At 40.4% G+C, this 26,168-nt stretch overlaps 1 protein-coding gene across 1 annotated transcript in view; it reads left to right on the top strand.

The window, feature by feature from the left end:
- Window positions 1-7,549: 7,549 nt before the first annotated feature.
- NELL2 (neural EGFL like 2) overlaps window positions 7,550-26,168 on the top strand; it is a 376,417-nt gene continuing 357,798 nt past the window's right edge. The window contains exons 1-2 of the mRNA XM_060024615.1: window positions 7,550-8,012; window positions 8,453-8,581. Of these exons, the coding sequence (XP_059880598.1) occupies window positions 7,958-8,012; window positions 8,453-8,581 (184 nt within the window). The 5' untranslated portion in view covers window positions 7,550-7,957. The remainder of the gene's footprint in view (window positions 8,013-8,452; window positions 8,582-26,168) is intronic.

The raw sequence follows: 26,168 nt of genomic DNA, 5'->3' as shown, positions 1-26,168 counted from the left end.
CTGCTTCTCAGCAGTTATTTCCACCATTTTGTCTTCCAGCTTACTTATTCATTCTTCTGCCTCAGTTATTCTGTTATTGATTCCTTCTAGTGTATTTTTCATTTCAGTTATTGTGTTCATCTCTGTTTGTTTGTTCTTTAGTTCTTCTAGATCTTTGTTAAACATTTCTTGTATTTTCTCAATCCATGCCTCCATTCTATGTCTTGAGATTCTGGATCATCTTTACTATCATTACTCTGAATTCTTTTTCAGGTTGATTGCCTATTTCCTCTTCATTTATTTGGTCTTGTAGGTTTTCACCTTGCTCCTTCATGTGTGACTTATTTTTTTGCCATCTCATTTTTTTTTTTTTTTTTATGAGTGGGATTGTGTTCCTGTTTTACTGGTTGTTTGTCCTGAGGCTTCCAGCATTGGAGTTTATAGGCTATTTCGTAGAGCTGGGTCTTGGTGCTGATATGAGGAACTCCAGGAGACCTCACTCCAATGAATATTCCCTGGGGTCTGAGGTTCTCTGTTAGAGTGGTTCAGACTCGGAACTCCCACTGCATGAGCTTCAGCCCGCCCCTGGGCTCGTGAATGAAGATCCTGCAAGCCCTGTGGAGCAGCCAAAAACAAACAAAAAAAGAACAATAACAAAGTAAAAAATAAGATTAGAGTAGGAAACTAACAGATATGTTAGAAATAATATAAAAATAAAAATATAGAAGAATCAACAACCAGAAGGTACACCAGTACCACAATAGTAAAAGAGAGGAGGGAAAAAAAAAAAGTGGGAGGGAAAGTCCTTGGCTGTCGAGGGCGGGGCCTTAGCAAAGGTGAGGTTTGGGCAGTGGGCGGGGCCAGTACTCAGGACCCACAGGGCTGGAAAAGACCTTAGGGGCTGTGGGGGGTGGAGCTTAGTCTCAAGCAACAAAAAGGACCCAGGCATGCCCCCCACCCCTGGTCTCAGAGGGCAGGAGACCTCACCTGGCAGCCTAGTAGGCTCCCATTCCCACGTTGGAGGGGAAATCACCCTCTGCTCTTCTCCTGCTCCTCCCAGAGGGCCCCTCCCACCTGCCTCTTCTGTTCTCCCCTCGGCCTCCTTCCTATGCCCCCAAAGACCCATGCGACCTGGAGGGGGCTTTGGAGGGCAGGGGATTAGCCTGGGAGCTCGGCAGGCTCCTTGGACCTGAGTGGGTGAGTCAAACGCCCTTGGCTCCTTTCCCACTTCCTGGAGGGCCCCTGCTGCAGGCTTCTCCCGTCTGCATCTCCTGATCTCCCTGGCCTCCCTCCTATGCCCCCAGGACCCACGCAGCATGGATGGGGCTTGGAGGGGAGGTATTGGCTTGGGAGCTCAGCAGGCTTGCCGCCCAAGTTGGCCAGGCAATCATCCTCAGCTTCTCTCCCGCTCTTCCCAGCGAGTTCCTTCCACCTGCCTCTCCTGATCTCCCTGACTTCAAGGGCATCAATCCTGTCTGACCTCCACCTCTCCTCCCCACTCAGTCCCCCTATGTCCTACCGGTTCACCTTGGGGTTCCTCCCATCTCCTTGGGCATGAGAGTCCCCTACCAGTGGTGGCAGGCACCCTAGCTGTGGGGAGAAGCTAACTCTGCATTTTCCCACACTGCCATCTTGACTCTGCCTCTAGGCCATTATTTCTTGAAATACTTTTTTTGCTATTGAACTCTTTTTCCTCTCCTGGGACCCTAATAGCATTAAGGTTATTTTGATTTTGTCTCATAGATTTCTGTTGCTATATTCACTTAAAAATAAGCAACAACAACAACAAAAACAGTATAAAAGCAAAAACAGGAATCAACCAAACAAAAAACACTCTCTGTTTTTCAGATTGGATCATTTCAATTGATCTGTCTTCAAGCTCACTGACTCTTTCCTCTGTTATCTCCATTCTGCTACTGAGCCCATTCTAATGAGTTATTAAATTTCAGTTATTATGCTTTCCAGTTCTAAAATTTCCACTTTGTTCTTTTTTTATATCTTTTATTTAGTTGCTGCTACTTCCTATCTTTATATTTGTTTCAAGAGTGTTTGCCCTTGTTTTATGGAGTATTTTTATAATAGCTTTTTAAATGTCTTTTTCAGATAGTTACAACATCGTTGTCATCCTGGCATTGGTATCTGTTGATTTCATTTTTCTTACGTAAGTTGAAGGTTCCCTGGTTTTCCCTATGCCAAATAATTTCAGATTATATCTTGAACATTTGAATATGGTAAGTACTGTGAATTTTAAGTACCAGGGAGAATGTCAATTTTTTTTTAAAAGCAGGCAATTGGCACAGTTGGGTTTAGACTGTCAGTTTTGACTAGCCTTCTTTGGAGAGATTTCAAAGACTTTGTAGTGTATTTAGATTTATCTCATATGCGTACCACCCAGAGGCAGTCTGTGACTTGAGTGATGGTGTATTTCTTAGAATTACTCACTGTCACTGTGGTGGTACTTCAAACTCTGGTCTTCTTTCTCAATTTGCCTGCTACTACTTAATTTTCAGAGTCCTCAAATACTCCATGCATTCTGTCCAGGTTTGGTAGCATTAAGTGGGAGAGAGAGGCTGGGGTGTGCTTATTCCATCTCACCCAGGATTAGATTCTCATGCATGCTTTAATTCTTGAAAGCTTTTCACTCTTATTTGTTTAAATATTTCCAATAACACTATCTACTTCCATTCTCTCTAGTCTCTTATTTTACATCTCTAAGTAATTGTGTTTGGATCTTCTAATTGTAACACTGTTCACATTTTCCATCTTTGTATCATTCTTGCCAGATTTTCAATAATATCTTCAGATCTCACTTTTTATTCCCAGGTTTTTTTGTTCTCTAATTTTCAGCTCTATTTTATCTACTGCTTTTTCTTTTTCTTTTTTTTTTTACATCTGTATTGGAGTATAATTGCTTTACAATGGTGTGTTAGTTTCTGCTTTATAACAAAGTGAATCAGTTATACATATACATATGTTCCCATATCTCTTCCCTCTTGCGTCTCCCTCCCTCCCACCCTCCCTATCCCACCCCTCTAGGTGGTCACAAAATACCAAGCTGATCTCCCTGTGCTATGCGGCTGCTTCCCACTAGCTATTTTACGTTTGGTAGTGTATATATGTCCATGCCACTCTCTCACTTTGTCACAGCTTACCCTTCTTCCTCCCCATATCCTCAAGTCCATTCTCTAGTAGGTCTGTGTCTTTATTCCTGTCTTACCCCTAGGTTCTTCATGACATTTTTGTTTCCCTTAAATTCCATATATATGTGTTAGCATACAGTATTTGTCTTTCTCTTTCTGACTTACTTCGCTCTGTATGACAAACTCTAGGTCCATCCACTTCATTACAAATAGTTCAATTTTGTTTCTTTTTATTGCTGAGTAATATTCCATTATATATATGTGCCACATCTTCTTTATCCATTCATCCAATGATGGACACTTAGGTTGTTTCCATCTCTGGGCTATTGTAAATAGAGCTGCAATGAACATTTTGGTACATGACTCTTTCTGAATTATGGTTTTCTCAGGGTATATGCCCAGTAGTGGGATTGCTGAGTCATATGGTAGTTCTATTTGTAGTTTTTTAAGGAACCTCCATACTGTTCTCCATAGTGGCTGTACCAATTCACATTCCCACCTATCTGCTGCTTTTTCTAGCCAGTGTTTAAAAAAAATTTTTTTTAAATATGCTTGTTTGTCTAGAAGTTCTATTTGGTTTCCTTTGAAATCTGCCTAATATTTCCTCATACAGTTCTGTTCCTTCATTATTTTTTTCTATTCCTTAAAAAACTCCAGTCATTTAAAATATATTTTTAAATACTTTTTGATCATGTTTCTCTGATATTCTGAGTTCATGAGATTCTAATTCTCTTTTTTTTTGGTATGTTTGTCTCCTGACTCATTTTCATGGTATTTTACGTCAGTGCAATTTATTATTGCTATTGATATTATTGTTATTATTTAATTGTGATTATATCTTCATCAGAATTTTTTCTCTTATATGCCAGAAGTTGTGGAAGCTCCCTTAACAGAATTTTTACATTTGCTTCTGCAGGAGACTCTAGGGGTTTTGTTCTAATTTTATAATTTCTTATGCCAGTGCAAATGTAATTTTGGACCATGTGCTTATAAGTGCCAAGGCTTGAGATTTGACATTTATTACTGGTGACTTTGTTTTCCACCTATGGTCATGTGCAGCTGGCAAGCATTCTTGTCAATTCTTGAGCCAATTTGTGCAAAACATATGTGTAATATAATCATTCATATCTCCCTATTTTTATTGGAGGGATCAGTAACATCTTCACATCTTCTGGCTTTGGCCATAATTTATTGTTTCCAGTTCTTGTGTGGATGGTAAAATCCTACCCCATTGTCTTAAGGCCCCTACTGTGTCCAAAACCCTGTGTCCTACCCTCTCCCAATCATTGCATGAGTTACTCTTTTGTCTGCCAATTTTCAGCTATCTCTGCTTTCCCCTAGCATCTGGAAATTTTTTTCTTTCATTTTTTATGTAAAATTCATCTATGAATAAAAAAATCTTGAAAATTTTATTTAGCTTTGTGATGTATTTATGAGTAGAAGAGGATTCTTTCAGGGTCAGTAGAGTCTACCATTTTGACTGAACTTTACGTGGTTAGTATTTATATTAGTTTTCTGTGAACGCTGAAACGAATTACCACAAATTTAGTGGTTAAAACAACAGAAATTTATTATCTTACAGTTCTGTAGTTCAGAAGTCTAAAACAGATTCCACTGGGCTAAAATCAAGGTATTGGCAAGGTAGTATTCCTTTGTGTGTGTGTGCGTGCGTGTGTGTGTGTGTGTGTGTGTATGTGTGTGTGTGTTGGGGGAGGGAGCATTATTATGCCTATCACAATGATTGAAAGCAAAAATTTTAACATTGTATAAAGGATCTGTTTAATACAGGAGACAATCACAACTTAAAGGGGTGAGGATAAAGGGACCAATATGGTGGTAAAATTTCTACGTTCCAATTCAAGAAGTAACACATGGACTTTACAGTAGATGGTGAAAAGTATGTATATTGTATTCCCTACAACAGCAATTTAAAAAGCTACACAAAATGGAGCTACCTTGGTGGCACAGTGGTTGAGAGTCCGCCTACCGATGCAGGGGACGTGGGTTCGTGCCCCGGTCCGGGAGAGTCCCACATGCCGCGGAGCGGCTGGGCCCGTGAGCCATGGCCGCTGAGCCTGCGCGTCCAGAGCCTGTGCTCCGCAGCGGGAGAGGCCACAGCAGTGAGAGGCCCGTTTACCGCAAAAAAAAAAAAGCTACACCAAATGATATAGTTATAAGACATATAGATAAAATGGAATATTAAAAATACTGGCATTTAGTGGGTAAAGACCAGGGATGCTTTTAATCATCCTACAAGGCACAGGACAATCCTAACAAAGAGCTATCCAACGTTAAAATGTCAATAGCTCTAAGGTTGAGAACCTCTGCCCTAAATAATACAATGATTCACCTTTATTATGATTTTCTAAAGCTTTGCATTTCCATTTTATGGAAACAGCTCTTCTCTGTACTCATATTTTAATGGTTTCCATAAATTTAATTAGGTCACGTATTTACTGTAGCAGGTTCAACTGGATTAATTCTGGATACAAAATACCACTCTTCTGGAGGGAGCATAAGCACGTGTGACAAGTTTACTAACCCCCAGCTTTCAGCATGTCATGGGTGAGAGTCAGAGATTGGCGAGTACCCCTGATTCTATGATTTGGTTGAGTGCGAGTAGGATAGGAGAACGTCTATATGTAAATATGTGTGCATATGTATATTTACTTTTCCCTCTCATTTTATGTTTCAATTTTTAATGTAACTTTTGTAGATACTTACTACAATTCATTATTTTGGTTGTACTTCTATAGAAAGATTTTTAATTTCATGGTGAATAATTTCCTTTGAATTAATTCAATTCAATTACATTAATTTCATTTTGTGTAGTTTTGCAAATTTACAAAGTTACATAAAACAATATTTCATCACATATATGTACTGGAATATTTCTCAAAGTTTACAAAATTACAGATAAAATCAAATGGGAAAACTGACAAGGAGAGATCATTAAAACTTAATTTGGAAAAGCTTACAGATTCTGATTTTTTCCCTTAAACATTCCAAGGACAGAGCTAAATATGTTCCCCTCATCCCATTATAGTATAACATAGTACATATTGCTCTACTGGAGCCTCAGACTCTACCCAGTAGCTATTTTGGTAACTAGCTGGGTAGGATCCTTTTGGAGAATTCAGAATCTACTTGTTTGGATGGAAAGTTAAGAAACTCAGTTGATCTTTGTACAGATTAACAATTTAGTCGCTTTTGAAACTTACTTTTTCAGTATGGGACTTTAATGTCATTATTCAAAATTTACCTCAAAATTTAAGGGCTATAGAATACTATATGCTGTTAACCTCAAGTATACTTTTGCCTGCTGAGAATTAGATCTCAAATGACCTCACTGTTACGGTTTCGGTGCATATGGTGAAGGGTGGGTAGAGCCTGCATGAGTGTGGTCAACGATGGGGTGGCTCTTCTCTCTTGCCCAGGCTCTGTAGTCGTCTTCTGCTCGTTTCTCTGCCCCTCGGCCCCATCGCCCGTGTGTGTCATTATCTATCGATTATCTACCTATCTATCTATCTATCTATCTATCTATCTATCTATCTCTCTATCTATCTATCTATCTATCTATCTATCTATCTATCTATCTATCTATCTATCTATCTATCTATCTTCTTTTCGGGATGGGCAGGCACGCTGACTCTGTTGGCCTTGCCTCCTGCTGTCCTGGAGAACCAGAGCCCGGGTCTGGGCGCTGTGTTTGGCAGGGGGCGCGCGAGGTCCCGGAGCTGTCCAGCAGTTCCTGGCGAAGTTCTCCACTGCGCACTCTGCCCTGGGGAAGCTCTCCAGCGCCCCGCCCCGGCTAGGGAACCTCTCCCGCAGAGCTCCCAGGGCTTCCCAGGCTCGCCACCCGTCTCCGTCAGTTTCTCTCTACTTCCAGCCCCACCACGGGAGTCTAGCTTGCCTTCGCAGTCTTCCTCCACAATCCCCCCGAGAGGGAGTCCCCTCTCTAGTCCCCGAGGTTGCGCGACTGTATGCGGGCTTCCCGCCTTTGCCTAAAGGGCGGGCAAGTGCGTCTCCTTCTAGCCTCGCCTTCTGCGATTGGGTGATCCTTTCTCTCTCAGTCTTTCTAGACAGGCGCCCGAAATCTCGGGGTGAGAGCAAAGACCGCCCATCAACTTAGCACCTTGAAATAGAATCTTTCGATCCCGAAGGAGGTTGGCGTTGCCGGGGTCGGCGGGAGAGGAAGAAGGAGGGCGGAGGCTGCAACGGCTCCGGGGCTCGCTAGACGGGGCTTGGAGACCGAGGAGCCCGTGCGGGAGAGGGACACGGGGCGCGGGGCCTCGCCCTCGGGCTCCCTCCCTTCTTCCTCTCTCCCCGCCTCCCGGCCCGCCCCTCCCTCTCCGAAGAGCCGTCTCTCCTCCGCGTGTCTCCGAGCGCTCTCTCCATTGTCTCTGCCTTTACAACAGGTTCGGGCGGGGGTGAAGACAGGCGGGTGCGGGGCCGCCCCAGCCCCGGCTTTCTTGGGGCGGCCTTCCTTCCTCCGGGTGTGAGTGCCTTCGGCTGCTTTGATTCGGCTCCGGAGCTAATTCCCCGGCGGAGCAGCCCCCGGCGAGTCCGACCCCTCCCTCAGGGCCGCCTCCCAGCCCGCGCCCCGCCGCCTGGGTCTGCGTGTGGGAATGATGTGCGCGTTGGAGGGTCTAAGTTCTTCACGCGTCTGGGGGGTCCTCCCTTTTTTTTCTTAGGCAACCAAATCGTACTCCTCTTACTAATCAGTAAATCCAAGGCAGCGGCAGGAAAGACAAACGCTGTCTTTCCCGCTTGATTCCAAGAACCTCTTCGTTTTTTATTTTTAAAGAGGGAGACGATGGACTGAGCAGATCCACACCATGGAGTCTCGGGTCTTACTGAGAACATTCTGTTTGCTCTTCGGTCTCGGAGCAGGTGAGTGGCCTCAGAGCTGGGGCGGGAGAAGGGATGGCCCCCGCCTCTGGGCAGTCCGAGCTGCCTGGGGACGCCTCGCTCTTCCTCCACCTGAAGTAGGTCTGGAGTGGGAAGCTTGGAGTAGGGGGTGGGTTTGGATTTGGATGTTTTTCTGTGCTTGTCTTGGAGACAGCAGGGCGGGTCACACCCCTAGTCCAGGGTCTGAGGGCCAAGGGGAACTTTGCACCGAGAGGGGTTTAAAGTAGGTCACGGAAATGGGACTGGGTGCTCTGCTCTTTAAATCTCGATTGCTGATCTCAGGTAAGGCAGCGGAGGGAGTCGCCTCTTGTCAGTTTCCAATATTGTCTCTAAGACGCGGTTCTTCGCTGCCTTGGAGGAAGAGACTTATATTTTGACGGAGGTTTTTCTTTCTTTCCTCCTCCCTCCCCCACTCCCACCAGTCTGGGGGCTTGGTGTGGACCCCTCCCAACAGATTGACGTCTTAACGGAGTTAGGACTTGGGGAGTCCACGACCGGAGTGCGCCAGGTCCCCGGGCTACATAATGGGACGAAAGCCTTTCTTTTTCAAGGTAAGAGGCGCGTGCTCAGTCCCCAGTGTGGTTTCAGTTCGGATAACCCCGGGAGGAGCTGGCCTGACCCCTCTTCCTAACTTCTGTTTTGCCTCATGGATGACATCTGAGCTGAGATGTGGAGGGGTCAGTGTGAAATACACACACCTTCCATCTCTTTTTAAGTGGCTTGGTTTCTCTCTTCCCCCGCCCCCTCCTCTTTCTTACTTTGTACTCTTGCCAGTTCTAATGGATAGTCCCTTAATTACTGTACAGAAACTCCGATGGCAGATGGTTGATTTTGGAGTCTGAGTAACAATGAATTATAAAACAAACGCCTCATTTGGGTGAAATTGATTTAGGTAGGGAATAGGGTAGCTTAATCTTAGTTAAGACACTGATCTCTGAAAGTTTCAAGTACAGTGGTGCCCAGTTGCAGAGGAATTTCTTTATGTGGGTAGCTTTGTGGAAAAATTAATATCTTTCAATAGTTTTAACTACTGTATGTCACAAACACACTATATTTGAGACAGGATTCCTCATTGAAAGATAATGATTCTTCTCCATCAATGATAGGAGAAAGGAAATAATATTCTCTTAAAAATTATTTTGAAAATATTTCAAATAAATGTTAATTCAAAAGTATACTTTGTCTCACCATTAATCGCGTACTTAGGATTTTTAAACTTTTCTTTTGAAGTCAGTGGACTTTGGCTATGCACAAGTGTCTACATTTAAATTTATATTTAGGTGTGTTATGTAGTCAGAGCAAATTCCAATGCATCGATCCTTCAGCTTTGATTTACCAACCTTTTTGAAGACTGCTTGGTTTGTGGGAAGGTGCTGTAGCATGAGCTTCTAAAAGGTAGCTAAACACATACAGAAAGACTAGTTTCACATATGGTAAAGTACAGATGAAGGCAAAAGAGAAATGGAATTTGGTTTAACATATTTGATGGACTGACTAAAGTATCTTCTCCCCACCCCACCCAGTTTTTCTTTTGTGATTTCGGTGCTGTGGCTTCAAAAAAAGTGCAACTCATAATTACTAAAGAGTTGGATATGCAAAATAAAACCACTTCAGCAAATTTGCCACCAAGAAATAGGCATAAAATAAAACTTGAGTGTTTCTGTAGTGGTGTTGTTGCGTGGTATAGCCAGTATGTGTCACCATGGACAGTAACACCAAAGCTTACAGTTGGAAAAGGAGGAAATTGACGTGTTGCATTTATTTAAAGCAAGTTTACTCTTACAATAAGTTAAATGCAATTTTCTGTTTTAATTATGGTGAGCCCACTAAATGCTGTTATTGTGAGGGATATTCGTGATAATATTTTATTTACTTAGAGTTCTTTTTTTTGGTGGGGAGTGGGGGTGTGATTTGGATATTGACTCCTTTAACAACAATGACCAAATCTAATAAAGGAAATAAGACTTAGACCGTCAGCAAAATTCACAGAGCAGAATAAAAGTGTCATTAGAGTTAAGCTTCTGTTTTTCTCTTTTTCTTCTTCTCCTTTTTTTTCCAATCTCTGAGTTTTCAATCCCTGTGAGCTGGAAACAAAATTATTTCAGAGCTGCCAATTTGATTAAGTGGAAAGCTTTACAGAAGCTATAGCTCCTGATAAACAAATGGCGTTGAAGTTCCCTTAAAATTTCCAAAGGTCCTTTAAATTATATTGGTGCTCTTCTTGTCTTTCTCTGAAGACCGTCTGAGCTGTCACAAATAGAAACCTTCAGGACTGTGCATTTTATGTTCTGATGCTAGACAATTTCTAGGAAATAGTCTCAAGGCACCAATATCTTCTCCTGGTTAAATTTTTATAAGAAATGTTTAGGATTCATTTTTATTTAAATTGCCAGTTCTTCACGGTAGGCATTGTGTTGTGAATGAATTGGCCATACTTACTACGTATCAGTGCACACCGATGAATTGTTTTGTTTCCTTGTTGGTACCAAGCACAATATTTAGACAGAGTAAATGCCTGACAAATATAGTGTACAAGATTTGGAGGTGTAAAGTTTTATTTCATGCCAAATTATGCACCTTATTTCATATAGCCAATCAATCAGCAAGTATTTGCTACCTGCTGTGTTCTCAGTAGGCATGTATTACTGATGTGTTTATTATGCTCTAATGATTTCTCTGATTCTCAGATTTAGATGATAAAATTGACAATAGGTAGACCTTTGGCCCTGCTTGATAGTTTTGCATTACCTTGGAAAGGTCTTTTCTCTGCTATTAGAATGTGGAAACTGTTTTTAAGAAGTCAGTTCTGGGCTTTGCTGGGATTACATGGATTTTAGAGAGACAAAAGCTTTCAGCCTCTGAAGATTTTATGGATTCGCTTTATAGTGAATTGAGGGTGCGGCGGATATTTTTGTATAGTCTTCAAAATGGCATAGCAGGAATAGTAACACATTACAAACCTGTGAGGTGCTCTCAGATTTCACATAAATCTATCAGATATGTTACTTTGTGCTATCAGATATGTTCCAAATAGATGGAAGAGCTTTTTGAACCATCAAATCTATCTTCTTTTGTCTCTTATCTTTAAATTAAAGAAATCTCAACATACAATTTCCCAATGATTTTTGCTCATTTAATATTGCTTCTCCATTTAGCTAGTTCATTCTTCTCTTTATTGTTTTTTTAATATGCTTATAATTCAGTACTTTTAGAAACTAAATAGTTTTTGTAAATTATTGTGCACTAAGAATCTACTATTACTTAATAACTATTATATTCATTACATATGTATAATAAAAGGAAGTAGAAATGTATTTCAAAGTCATACCTGATTTTTGTCATATATAGCATCACTAAAATTGTTTTGTTGTTGTTGAAATTTGGTTTACAGTTGCTTTGGGAATTGAAGTAATAAGATGCTAAATTAGATCATCTTTTGATCTGTGCCAATTATACTTTTCAAAAGAAAAAAGTGACCAGGCAACAATTTGGAATCTATATCAAGATCTTCCATGTATTTCTAGCTACAGTCTGACTGATAGACACAACAATACACTTATGGTTTTAAAAAATAGAGGACCAGGTTCTGACAGTCAAAAGACCTATGAAAGGTGGTAAAGAATTCTGAAATGTTAAGGGCTACTGCAATTATAAATAGAATTCTACCAACCTTGTTTAAAGTCTAGGGAATATTCTTCCAGATAATGATTATAATAATCTTTCCTGTTTATACATGAGACACCAAGAATGAGAGAATACAGAAGCATAGTTCTAGGACTTTCTAACATGATTTTTAGATCTTTGGTTTTAACATTTTGTCTGGCCAGGTTCCCAAACTAGATAGTTTCCTCTGTTGGTTTAATAAAGTTTCTTCTAAGGTGTTCACAGATTTTATAATGTCACTAATCCCCACGAGAGAAGTAGATAAAATCAAAGCATTTTTTTTCCCCGAGTTGGTCATTGGGAAATAAATATTTAGTGATTATTTTTAAAGAACTTTAAGATGTTAAAGGAAAAAAAATGTTCACAAGTCTACCTTATGCCAGTATTTGAAAACAGGAATGAAATTGGGCATTTGGTGGTGAGTCATTGGCTTGACTAGGCAACGGTAACTGCATTAAGGAAAGTGAGGTGGCAGTGAGTACTTTTCTTCAGTATGAAGATCAGAGAGTCTCTGTGGACTTAGAGACAATGGTCATTTTGATGCCTCATTAGAATAGAATAACACAATGACTGTGGGCTTAGAAGAGATGGGCTTTGAAACCAGTTAGACCCAAGTGGAATTTCATTAGTTGTGTTTCTATGGTGAAGTTACTTAATTTCTATGAGCTTCAGTACCCTAAATTATAAAATTGATGTTATGAAGAATTTTTTTGTGCACCTATTCTGCTAGGTGTTAGGCCTATAACAAATGAAATTAGAACTTTACTTTCATAGTGCCTTAAAAATAGTCATTAAACAAACAATTACACAGATAATAATTTCATCACTGTTAAGATAAACGATATGAAGAGAAGCTAAGGATGTAATGGGAATCTACATTCTTGTTTAGGGAGTCACAGGATCAAGGAAACTGCCTTTGAAGGAGAGTCATTTAAGCTGATAGCCAAAGGATACATAAGAGTAGTCTGGGGAAGAGGCGCTGTGGGGATTCAGAAAGGAAGAGTAACACAGGCAAAGGAAATAGCATGAGCAAAGATCCTGACCTGAAATGAGCATGGTGCACTTGAGAAAATGGAAGAAATCCAGAGTAGTGGAAATGTAAGTGTTATGATATGAAATGAAGCAAACAAAGAAAGCACGGACCAGTTTACACAGTAGATCATATTTATACAGAAGAATTGAAAATTTATCATTATACAATATATACTGTGGTGGGCAGAATAATAGTCCCTCAAAGATGTTCACATCCTAAGCCTAGGAACGGAGAATATGTTGTGTCACATGTCAAGGGGGAATTAAGGTTGCAAATCTTGGATGATCTGGGTAGGCCTCATGTAATCACAAAGGTCCTTTAAATCTGGAAGAGGGAGGTAGAAGAGTCAGCCTCAGAGTGATGCAAAGAAGAATGACTAGACCTGCCATTCATTGCTGGCTTTGAAGATAAAAGTGGGCCACGGCCAAAGCATGTGGGCAATCTCCAGAATTTAGAAAAGCCAGAAAACAGATTTTCATTTAGTGTGTCCAGAAGGAACACAGCATAGCTGACACCTGGATTTTAGCCCAGTGAGGTACAATTTGAACTTCTGACCTCCAGAGATGTGAGATAATAAATTTGTGTTGATTTAAGCCAGTTATGTGTGTGGTGATTTGTTACAGCAGCAATAGGAAACTAATACAGATTTTGATTCATGGAAGTGGGGATGCTGTAAGAAATACCTAAAACTGTGGAAGTGGCTTTGAAATTGGGCAATAGGCATAAGCTGGAAGAATTTTGAGGGACATGATAAAAAAGGCTAGATTGCCTTGAATAGACTGTTAGTAGAAATATGGACATTGGCAATTCTACTAGTGAAGATTCAGAAGAAGATGGAACATGGTAAACAAAACCCAAATCACCTTTGAGGATACCTACACTGTCATGAACAGACTATTTGTAGAAATATGGACATTAAAGGCAATGCTAGTGAGGGCTCAGATAGAAATCAGGAACATGTTATTGGAAACTAGAGGAAAGGATATCCTTGTTATATAGTGGCAGAAAGCTTAGCTGAATTCTGCCCTGCAGTTATGTAGAAAGCAAGACTTGTAAACATGAGTTTATATATGTAGCTGAGGTGATATATATGCAAAGTTTTAAAGGTGCAGCCTGGCTTTTTCTTGCTGCTTATAGTAAAATGTGAAAGGAGAGAGATAGATTGAGAGAAGAACTGTCAGGCAAGAAAGGAACCAGAACTTGGTATTTGAGAAATTCTTAACATATCCAGATTGCAAAATATGCTAAAATTAGGAGATTCACTGGCAGGAAAGCCTACTCAGGAGAGAAAGCCAATAGTGTGGTCTAAAAACCTTTTGCTAGTGCCTTAGAAGTAAGGTCAGAGTATTCAGTCACATAGAGGGCACTTTGAAGAAATTGAACGTGTGACTCATGTATTCCCTCAGACAACTCAGTGGAAACCTGTAATAGAGATGGATTTATCCAGGAAGTATTTGTGAAGGAGCCTGTTGTTTAATGGAGTAAATCTCTACGACGCATGTGGGAGACCCACAAGGTTCTTGAGAAAACCATACCAGCAATAACACTCCTGGCTTAACCTGAAAGGGCAAGTGAGAAGATGTAATGAAGGAAGGTTGTTGGGTCCCCCAAATTCTACAAGCAAGAAATAGGCTGGTTAAATTACTCAGCTGCAAACATGTGCCACCTTTCATGGGCAGAACTGAGAGCCCAGAAGACAGAGCTTAGAGCCTAGAGGGTGGAGCCAAGAATCACAGAGGATTATTCGCAGATCTTAAAACCAAATGCAGTTTACATGGCTGGATTTCAAAATTGCATGGATCTGGTGTCTAATTTTTTTAACTTCCATTTTCTCCCTTTTTGAATGTGGATGTCTATAACTGTTATTCTATTTCTATCCCACCATTTTATTTGGAGAGCAGTTAACTTGTTTCTTGAGTTTTACAGGTTTACAGATGAGAGAAATTGTGTCCCAGGATGGATAATACCCAAAGTCTCTTTTTTTTTTTTTGTGATACGCGGGCCTTTCACTGTTGTGGCCTCTCCCGTTGCGGAGCACAGGCTCTGTACGCGCAGGCTCAGCAGCCATGGCTCACGGGCCCAGCCGCTCCGCGGCATGCGGGATCTTCCCGAACCGGGGCACGAACCTGTGTCCCCTGCATCAGCAGGCGGGCTCTCAACCACTGCGCCACCAGGGAAGCCCCCAAAGTCTCATTTATACCTGATTTAGATGATGAGATTTAGGGCTTTTGAATTGATAAGATTTAGACCAGATTTTAAACTTTGGGTTGATATTCTAATGGGTTGAGACTTTGGGGGACTTTGGGATAGAGTAAATGTGTTTTGCCTGTGGGATGGTTATAAGTCTTGCTGAAGGACAGATTATGGTAGGCTGGATAATGGTCCTCCAACTGTCCACATACTAAATCCTAAGAACCTGTAAATATGTTATGTTACGGGGTAAGGGGGGATTAAAGTTGCTGAAGGAATTAAGGTTGCTAATCAGTGGACTTTAAAATATGGAGATTATTTGAGTGGACTTTATGGAATCACTCGGGGGGTGCCCACAGGGCCATGTACCCAGGGCCATGGCCATGGCACTCCTTTAAATATGGAGGAGGGAGGTAGAAGAGTCAGTGTCAGTGTAATGTAACATGAGAAAGACTTGATTGGTCCTTGCTGACTTTGCACTTGGAAGGTGGTTTTGAACCAAGGAATGTGGGCAGCTTCTAGAAGCTGTAAAAAGTGAGGGAATGGATTTTCCCCTAGAACCTCCAGGAGGATCTCAGCCTCACAGACACCTTGATTTTAGCCCAGTGGGATTCATTTTGGACTTCTGAACCTCTAGAACGGCGAGATAATAAATTTGCATTGATTTAGCCATTAAGTTTGTGGTGATTTGCTACAGCAGCGATAGGAAACTGCTGTAGATGTTAAATGTTAATGTTAATTTATTTTGTAACTGAATTAAACTTTCTTTTGAGCCCTCCTTCTACTATCCATGAGAATAAATTTGTTCAGTGGTTAGAAACTTGAACTAGTCAGTTAAAGTTATCTTAGTCATTTGGGACTTAAAAGTTTTTTAAGTGTAAATTCAGAGTCTTCATACTAAATGATGAGTCTTTAAGGGATTCTCTCCATCATTCTGAGGACAAACAGAGTAAAATCAAGTTGTGGGTTTTTTCAATTGTGCTTATTTTTCAAAAATGCACCCCTTCTTCCCCCAAAAGTTTCATCCAGAGGTTGAGGGGGAAAATTAGAAAGCATGCATATTTTGGAACTGGAATGGATAGCACTTAGCATGGTGTTTGGCACCCAGTAAGTATGGTAGTCAGAACTATGGACAGGGGCAAGAATTACTAGAGTTCTCTATCAAAAGTGCCAGGGGTGGGCTTCCCTGGTGGCGCAGTGGTTGAGAGTCCGCCTGCCGATGCAGGGGACACGGGTTCGTTCCCTGGTCCGGGAAGATCCCACACGCCGCGGAGCGGCTGGGCCCGTGAGCCATGGCCGCTCGGCCTGCACATCCGGAGCCTGTGCTCCGCGACGGGACAGGGGTATCTGTAGGATGCCAACTAGGTTTGATTTGGGAGAAGCTGGAGCAGTCTTGACAGGCTCTGACTGGTGAATGATCTCAAACGTCATGGCCAAAGCGCACCCTGGATAATAACTGAAGTGAAGGGCCTTTCTGTGGCTTTATTCCATCTCCCACTAGCTCATTCACCTCATGCTGGTCACAGAGCCCATTCTTTTTTTTTTTTTTTGCGTTATGCCGGCCTCTCACTGCTGTGGCCTCTCCCTTTGCGGAGCACAGGCTCCCGACGCGCAGTTTCAGCGGCCATGGCTCACGGGCCCAGCCACTCCGCAGCATGTGGGATCTTCCCAGACCGGGGCACGAACCCGTGTCCCCTGCATCGGCAGGCGGATTCTCAACCACTGCACCACCAGGGAAGCCCCCAGACCCCATTCTTGCAGACACCTATCCTTTTCTGAGTTCTTGTTATTATCTGTCCATAATTCAGATAATTATTGTCTGTATGCTAACTGGTAACTTTGGTATTAGATATTAAGGCCTTATGGTGTGATGTCTCCTGTTGATTTTACTTTAACTCAATTTAGCAAATGTTTATTGCACTGCTATTATGTATAAGGATAGAACATACAGTATAATGGAGGAAAGAAGATGTCTACATAAGTTATTACAGGAGGTAAAGCAGGAACCAAAGTTTAATTGTAAATAGTGAAAAAGTAAATTTGGGACTTTATGTTAAAGAAGCTAGAAACTGTGACAATCATTTGTCCTAGTCTACATTTGACAAAATGTAGGTAATCATTTAACTATTAGTCCGTTATAAGAACAAGTAAATAAAATCAAGTGTTGGGGTTTTCTGTTTGCTTATTTTTGCAAAAATATCTGAGGACTATCTCTTAACCTTTTAATAAGAAATCATTTATTTTGAGGTATTTATCATTTTGGTCAAATTTTTATTTTTCATGTTAAAAATTTATCTACCTATATAAGATCATCATAAGTTAGTGCCTTTGTGTGTCATTTGAGCATTCCTCTTACATTGTCTTTATCAATTTTATGAAACTTTTCATCTTTTGCTAGTCTTAGTTTAGAATTGACATTGAAGACAGATGCCAGTCATGTGGAAACTCATTTTTTAGGGGATAATTTTTGTTATGGTAACTTCTGCTTCACATTTGTTGAAACTCAGATATAAACCACTATAATTAAGAAGAATTAGGGAGAAAATAGATGGGAAGAAAAGTGGAGCACAGCTCTTCCCTTTCCCATTAGGGCTGCTGCCAGGAACTGGACACGGGCCCTTGGACAAGTATTTGCTGAGTTGTTCTTGATGGCAACCCTCCTGACAGCCTTCATTCTGGGGAAGGGATGGGGAACCCAGACAACCAGGTGTCTCTCCCTTCAAAGAGAAGATTTAGAATGTGGACAACAAACCAGTGCTTGGAAGGTCACACTCTACCTGTCTAGACAAAGGGAAGAAACGATGGAGACAATTCCAAGTTCAAATTGATGTGCAGTAGTAATTAGGAACATGGACTCCAGAGCTAGGTATCTTGGGTTCAAATTTTGGTTCCTTTGTTCACTAGTGTGAACTTGAATTTGTTGTTTAACGTATCTCTGCTTCAATTGAGATAATGACAGTACTGCTTCTTAGAGCTGCTGTGTAGATTATATGAATAAAACTGTGTATGGCATTTACTAAACATTCAATACACGTTAAATATTGTTTTTATCTGGAATTAGCTTAGCAGCAGATCAAGCTCCCTTGGATTGTTTTAGGGGCTCCCTGGTAGAAATGCTGGATGTTGTGGAGGAGCTAACCTAAGGTGACTTTCATGGGATGCAGGGATGAAGGTGAAGGTAGAGTGGAGTGGGGGAGAAACTGGCCCGGAAGCATCTCCTGTTCTATTTTTGTTGTTTGGGCTTTACTTGGGAGAAGAGGACATGCGGTTTTAGGTAGAGAGAAATGAGAACAAATGGTCAGTTTGGAGAGGAAGGGGTAAAATCTGCCCTGCTGTACCACTGTTCAGAAGTTGGGGGGGCATAGAGAAAACCAGCAAAAGAAGATTCAGAACGTAGTTCCTCTACAGTCACCCCAACACACATTACTTTTTAAGTGTATTAAAGGTTTAGCTTAGATTTTGAGTCATGTATTGTGGGGAGAAGTGTTAGAAGTTCTGAAAAACAACACAGTTGTTCTCCCTGGCTCTGTCTGGGTCACCTTGGCTTTCCTTGACAAGGTACCATCTTGGTCTGTTGGTGGGAGCTGGTGGTAGAGGATAAGATTCCAGGGAACCTTGAATGATGGTTTAGGGGCCAGGGTAACGTTGACAGAACCTTTGGGGGTGGTCCTTTGGGTCCTTTCTGAATCAGAGTCACTTTCCCTACGTTTCCTGCTACATCTTTGGCTTTTCTTTTTCTTTTTTTTTTTTTAAACATCTTTATTGGGGTATAATTGCTTTACAATGGTGTGTTAGTTTCTGCTTTATAACAAAGTGAATCAGTTATACATATACATATGTTCCCAAATCTCTTCCCTCTTTGGCTTTTCTTGAATATCTTGCTGGCATGATTGTTTCTCTCTATAGTCCCTTTGCCAATTTTCATTCCAGTGGCACCTGGGACTCTGGTCTTAAGTGATTTACTGTCTTGTCTCTCTGTTGAGACTATAAGTTCCCCAGGGAAAGGATCACGCCATATACTTTTCCTGGCCACTGACAACTCTGTGCCAGTTCCTTCTCTGCATTGTTTTTCCTCTTTCTTTTTCCTGGTGAACTTTTACATATTATTCAGGACTCACCTAAGATACTAATCTTTCCTTGGTAGAATTGTTGTTTCTTCTTCTGTGTTCTCTAAGCTTTCTTTACTGAAACAACCACCTCGCTGTGTTATAGCTAGGGTTTTCTTTTTAACATAAAAACTCTGACCACTTTTATTTTCCTTGCTGCTACTTCCCCGATCCACACCATCGTCATCTTTTTGGTTTTTTTTGCTGTATGCGGGCCTCTCACTGTTGTGGCCTCTCCCGTTGCGGAGCACAGGCTCCGGACGCGCAGGCTCAGCGGCCATGGCTCACGGGCCCAGCCGCTCCGCGGCACGTGGGATCTTCCCGGAACGGGGCACGGACCCGTGTCCCCTACATCAGCAGATGGACTCTCAACCACTGAGCGCCACCAGGGAAGCCCACCATCGTCATCTTTTCCCTGGATTATTGCAATAGCCTCCTAAGCAGTCTTCCTGTTTACCCTTTTGTTCCCCTGCAGTCTGTTCTCAACATACTTGTCGGAGTGATCTTTGCAAAACATAATTCACATCGTGTCACTGCTTTGCCCCAAACATTCAGCGGTTCCTCATTTCACTCAGAGTCAAAAATAAAGTTCTTATTATGCCCTACAAAGAGCTACATGAACACTGCCACCCCGCCGCATTACTTTCTGGCCTAATTTGCTGCTCTCTGCCTTGCTGTTGGCTTTAACCCCACTGGCCTTCTTCCCGTTCCTGAAATAGGCCTGGCACTCTCTTGACTCAGGGCCTTTGCACTGGCTGTTTGTAATGCCTGGAATCCTACTCTCCCAGATGTCTACATGTTTTCCCACTAACTTTCTTCAGATATTTTCTCAAATATCAGTTTGTTAATGAGGCCTACCCTGACCACTGAGTAAAATTTCAACTTGTCTTTTACCCCACAAGTATTCTTGATACCCTTTATTCTGATCTGTTAATTTCCATCACATTTACCATCTAACATGCTATGTAACGCACTTATTTATCATTTGAATTGTTTATTCTCTTTCTTCCCTCTGGAGAGTAAGCTCCATAAGAGCAGGGCTTCTTGGATGTTTTATTAACTAATATATCACCCAAGTGCCTAGCGTATAGTAAGAACTCCATAAATATTTGTCACATGAATCTACTTGTCTTGCTAACTAGATTGCGATCTTGAGGCTTGGGACTCTGCCTTGCTCCTTGTGGCCTCCTGGCCTATTGTGGTGGCACACATGATATGCTCAGTAAACCATCAGTAAGTGAATATTTGTAATGTTGAATTGAGTCCATTTAGTCATGACAAATCAATTGTTTTTGGTGACATTATTATATTTTATATTTATGTAACTTTAAAGACGGCTGAAGAACTCGTACTAAATCCAAACACCTACGTTCTTCTCCAGTCATAAGAAAAGGTAAGAGGGTTGAGAGGCATTGAAAAAGGGTAGCTCCGCTTAACTTAGTCTCTGAATTATTCTGAGAGAGCTCTTCTCTATCTCAAGATGAAGTGTGCCACAGAGGAAACAGCAGCATGGTGAAGAACCTGGACATCGTGAACACTTGTTAAAATTTTACTTTGAAGTATTGTGAATTCACCATTTAGCAGAGACACTCATATTCATATGGACGTACTCAGAAAGATTTCCAAGGCAGGTGGGATTGATTTGGGTTATCTATGCTGTGGTACTTTTCCACTATTGCAAATCAAGCAAACAAACTGGAATGTATCCAGAGGACAGCAACTGGAGAATTGAAAGGTTTGGAAACCATGTCAGATGAGGAACAGGTGAAAGAGTTTGGAATTTTTAGCCTGGAGAATAAAAGACACTGGAGATAGGACCCTATATTTTAGATATTTGAAGGACAGTCCTGTACGGGAGGGCTTAGGTTTATTTTGTGTTGTTCTAGAGCAGTAATGCCCAAATGTCAGCCTGATGATCAGTGGTTAATTGACTGCCTTGTTAAAAATACTCTCTGGCCTTCCTAAACTAACTAAGTTTGTATTTCTGGGGGGTGAATCCTAGGAATCTATAGTTTGAAAAATCTTCCTGTGATTTTGATGTTCAGCCAGATTTGTGAACCACTGTCTAGAACTAAGCTGTCCAGTGTAGCAGCCACTGGCCACATGTGGCTCTGGAGCACATGAAATGTGCCTCCTACAGACTGAGATGCAGTGTAAGTATCAAAATACACATGGGGCTCTGAAGACAGTCTACAAAAAGAATGTAAAATCTCAATATTTTAATGTTGATTATATGTTGTAATAATATTTTGGATATATTTGGTCAAATACGTACGTTATTAAAATTAAAATCCCCTGTTCCTTTATTTTGAAATGTGGCCAATAGAAACTTAAAATTATTTATGTGACTCACATTTGTGGCTCTCCTACTTCTTCTACTGGGCAGAACTGTTATAGAGGGCAAAACTAGGATCTGCAAAGGAAGTTAGGAAGAGGAAATTTTTGAGTCAATGTAAGAAAAGCATTTTCAACAAATAAATTCAAAAATTAAGAGGCTTATTTTAAGCAATACTTGTCCATCCATCTGTCCATCCATCCATCCATCCAATAAACATGCTTCTAATAATACTCAAATAGAGATTAAATGACCTATTTCAGGGAAGATGTTTCAATGGGTGTGGGGTGGGGATTAGACTAAATGATTTCTAAGGTTACTTTAGTCCCAGCTAAAAGTGAATTACTTTTTTTTCCCTTTTAATTAACTTTTTATTGTAACTACAGGTGTCCAGGACATCTTCTTTTTCATCTGTCTGACAATCCTTGACTCTCTCTTCAAAACAGTTCCCTTTTAAAAAGCATCTTGAAGTTCTAGTACTCTGAAGTTTGCTACTGAGAGATATTCTGTCATTTACTACTGTGCTGTGCATTTTGTATCTGATTTATAAATATTCCTTCTTTTTAAAAATTGAAATATAGTTGATTTACAATGCTGTGTTAATTCTGCTGTACAGCAAAGTGATTCAGTTATATATATATGAACATTCTTTTTTATATTCTTTTCCATTATGGTTTATCACAGGATATTGAGTATAGTCCCCTGTGTTACACAGTAGGACCTTGTGGTTTATCTATTCTATATATAATAGTTTGTGTGTGCTAACCCCAAACTCCCAATCCATCCCTCCCTCCACCCCCATGCCTCCCGGCAACCACAAGTCTGTTCTCTATGCCTGTGAGTCTGTTTCTGTTTCGTAGATAGGTTCATTTGTGTCATATGAATATTCCTTCTTAATGGTAGTGATCCACTTTATTTCTTCCATTCCCTGGTGTCTTAGTGTTTAATCTATTTTGCTTGTCTATTTAAATGGAGAATCCCCTAGGCAAACAGTATGTCTAATTCTATGTTCTTATAGTCTAACACATTGTACTGGTGGACCATTAAATGTTCCAGAAAAAGTGCCAAATAGATTAAGTATTTTAGAGCAGAATATAACCTATATTTTTAGAACTCATTTAAATTTCCGGCAGTAATTGGTAGCTGAACATCCTCACTATGAGTTGTGTGTGTTGACATATACTTGTAACTGAGCAGAGTTCTTCCTGGAGACTAACAGATTGTTAAAAAAAAAAAAAAAGACACATAAAAACGGTTGCTGCATGCTACCAATGAGAGGCAGTGCTCCTAGTAACTCAATGTTGAACCTGGATGTTTCCTGAGAGCCTGTTGATTTTGGAGGAGGACATGTTCACTGATATACTTTGGTGTATTCTTACTACATTTCATCAAATTGCTAATTATACTATAAATACAGATTTGTTTAAAGTGTTTGAGTACTCCTGAGAGGCAGCTTATTTTATGTTACCATCATGCATGTTTGTTCTTCCTTCTGAGACATTTTCAAAAGTTCAGTTGAAATGTAAATACTTTGCTTCTGTTAATACTTCCTATCCCCTGATGTTCAGACTGAATTTTTATAGGATACTTAATAAATAATTTAATTCAAACATCTTAGAAAAGCACTGTGACTCTAGGCTTTCTGTTTTTGCCTTTCAAATGAAAACAAGGAGATTTTTCACTACAGGAGAGGAAACATTATACCCCAAGTAAAGGGGAGATTTGCTTTAAGATGTCTCAAAGGTGGGATTGTTGCATCCAAATTTGAGACCAAAGAATCCAAACTTGGGCTTGTCTGGGGTTTTAGGACACTTCATGTTTCATTACTATTCTGAAAGAAAACATGTGGACATGACTTTACCAAATTTCTTTAACTTAAAATTCGAGGGTCAGAAGTTGGAACTCATTTTAATTGGACTTTTAACATTTCAAACTCAAATCTGAGTTGCCTTTACCATAACCCTTACTAAATTCTTCCTGAAGTTCATCACTAATTTCTGTGATAAACAGTAATCCTGAAGAGACAGGACATTGTTTTAAATTATACTTTTCATAGGCTATTATGGGTTAAAATTAAGAATTTTTTGAGGTTGAAATGAATTGGATATAAGCACTTGAGTTGGAATGTTAAGTTGCAGTATGGGAATTTGCAAGAAATCAGGCCTATAAAGGGAAAGAAAAGAACCCAGAATAAATGTGTATTTACTGCTACTCACCTTGGAACACTGACTCTGATGCAGAGGTCAGTTTTTTTCAAGTTGCTGCAAAAATTTCATTAGCCTTATCATAGATGCCTCTCTACAACAAAGTATCTCGTAGTACTTTTCATCCTTTTGCTGCTGTGGGTCTACTTTTTAATAATTGAGTTGCATTTCCAGTGGCAATAGTGTAATTTAAATTGTTCTTTGATAACACACTTCCAAATTAGAACATGTTTCTGAGACTAATGGAAAAAAAAATGAGTGTTCACTCTGTGAATCATTGAGCAGGCAGGAAAGTGTCTAGTGGGGAGAACCCACCTATTTAATGGCTGATTACTTTTTGTTATAGGTATTTTTTGGTCAGCAAATTAGCAAAGTCAGAGGGTGAAGTTGGGGAAAGGCCAGATAGGCTGTGGAAAGTTGCAGGCTCAGTCTTATTTCTGAAACTTTCTGGGACTGATGTTAATTACACAGGCATCAGACTAGAAAAGGCCTGCTTTTAAGTAAACACTATCCTAGCTGTCATGAAGAAACTAGAGGGAATGTTTAAACTGTAGCCATCTGTGTGTAACAAAGCTTTTCTCTCATGGGAAGAAAACAGAATAGAGGTGCAAATGCAGAACTACCTCTTTTTAGACTTTGTGAAGTCATTATATAACCATGCAACAAATATGTACTACTGGGAGATATTGGAGGGTTCGTTTTCCTTTTTTTTTTTTATTATAAATTTATTTATTTATTTATTTTTGGCTGCATTGGGTCTTCATTACTGCGCCGGAGCTTTTCTCTAGTTGCGGTAAGTGGGGGCTACTCTTTGTTGTGGTGCATGGGCATCTCATTGCGGTGGCTTCTCTTGTTGAGGAGCACAGGCTCAAGGCACACGGGCTTCAGTAGTTGTGGCTTGCGGGCTCTAGAGCACAGGCTCAGTAGTTGTGGCTCACGGGCTTAGTTGCTCCGCAGCATGTGGGATATTCCCGGACCAGGGCTCGAACCCGTGTCCCCTGCATTGGCAGGTGGATTCTTAACCACTGCACCACCAGGGAAGTCCCGGAGGCTTCGTTTTCTTTCCACACTATCTTAGTAGAAGAAGTAGGTAAGGAAAATATAATTTGTTATTTTTTTTTTCCAACAGTGTATGTTGGGATATGACCCCACAGAAGGAAATGTTCAAATCATTAAACTGAGATGTAGAATTTCAGGTACAAGCTCTCTATTCAAGCAAAAATAGTAAATCAAATGCTCTGTTGATATTGATGACCATTGGACAGTGAATGCATTTAGATTTTAGTGGATTAAATGGAGAGAACTCATAAAATAAATCTATAAAAATATGAGAGAGGACGATGGGAAGTGTAGAATGAATGTTCTACATTCTTGCTGCAGAGAGACTTATTTTTAATTAGAGAAAGTAGAACGGAGTGCACTTTCGGAGAAAAGATCAAATGTTTTTGAAGGACAAAATCCGTCTTTGTGGCATTGTAGGTATTGAGGAAGAACACTGTATGGCATAAGATACCGCAAGCAGATTCAGCTGTCAGTATGTGATGCGTGAAAAGACCTGGGTACTGCTGGCTCTGGAATTGGGTCTCACTGGTACAGATTGCTGCCAACATTTGGAACTGAAATAGCCCATTTTTCACATGGCGCATCCTCCCTCTGTAGGAGGAATGGGGTTTATAACAAGTGTTAGCCACTATTCAGTCCTCCAGATAGACCTGTGAAGCTTTTTTGCATTTTGATTTTGAAAGCACTATATCTTTGGAGCTACAGTTTAATTCTGTCTGTAGCTATAGCAGTAAATAAACACATTGCTGGTGAAAATTGAAGATTTAGCAGGATGCTAAAAAAGACTGAAAAAAAGATAGATAATAACTTGACTTTATATCATTCTGTTTAGTATTACCATGAACTAACAGTGGTTGGTTATCTTTTTTTAATATGTACATATATTGTTATTGACATGCAATCATAAGCAAAAAAACCCAAATTTGGACTTGTCTGGAGTTTTAGTCCATTTAATGTTTCAGTATTTTTCTTATAGAAAATGCATAGAAATGACTTTACGAAATCCCTTACCAAATTTTTCCTGAGGTTTACCATTAATATTTATTTATGAATGTGGATTCTTTACTCCTCTTGATTTATGGTGGTGGGTGTGTGAGTTTGTCAGACTAACCCAGTCAGATCCTTCCAAGACAGTAGTGTGCTGACCAGATGGGTTAAGGTATTTCTATTATAAACAATAACTGTTTAGGGTTCTCTTGCTAATTCTTTGAACAAAAAAGGGAATGATGAATTACTTGATTAATACAATATGGATAGCATTCTAGCCGAATTTTATTCATAATTATATAAATAGGTATCTACAATATAGGTATTTTAAGCATACTGTATGTAAGATTATTAGGCTCCCAGAGCCTCTGGATAACCCCCAAGTGCAAAATCGTATTTGTCTGTTTCATCTAATCCCTTCATCTGGATTCACCACCTTCTTCCTAAATTGCATTTTCTCCTCCCTGATCTCTTTGGCTGTTCTCTTTCATTAACATCTACATTGTTGTCATTGTTGCCAAAGCTTTATACAGTCCCTATGGGCTCCATTTAACGGTG

The sequence above is a fragment of the Delphinus delphis genome, chromosome 11 (assembly GCF_949987515.2).
Source record: "Delphinus delphis chromosome 11, mDelDel1.2, whole genome shotgun sequence".
NCBI lineage: Eukaryota > Metazoa > Chordata > Mammalia > Artiodactyla > Delphinidae > Delphinus > Delphinus delphis.
The sequence above is the reverse complement of the archived record's forward strand: the minus strand, read 5'-3'. Positions and strand labels throughout refer to the sequence as shown.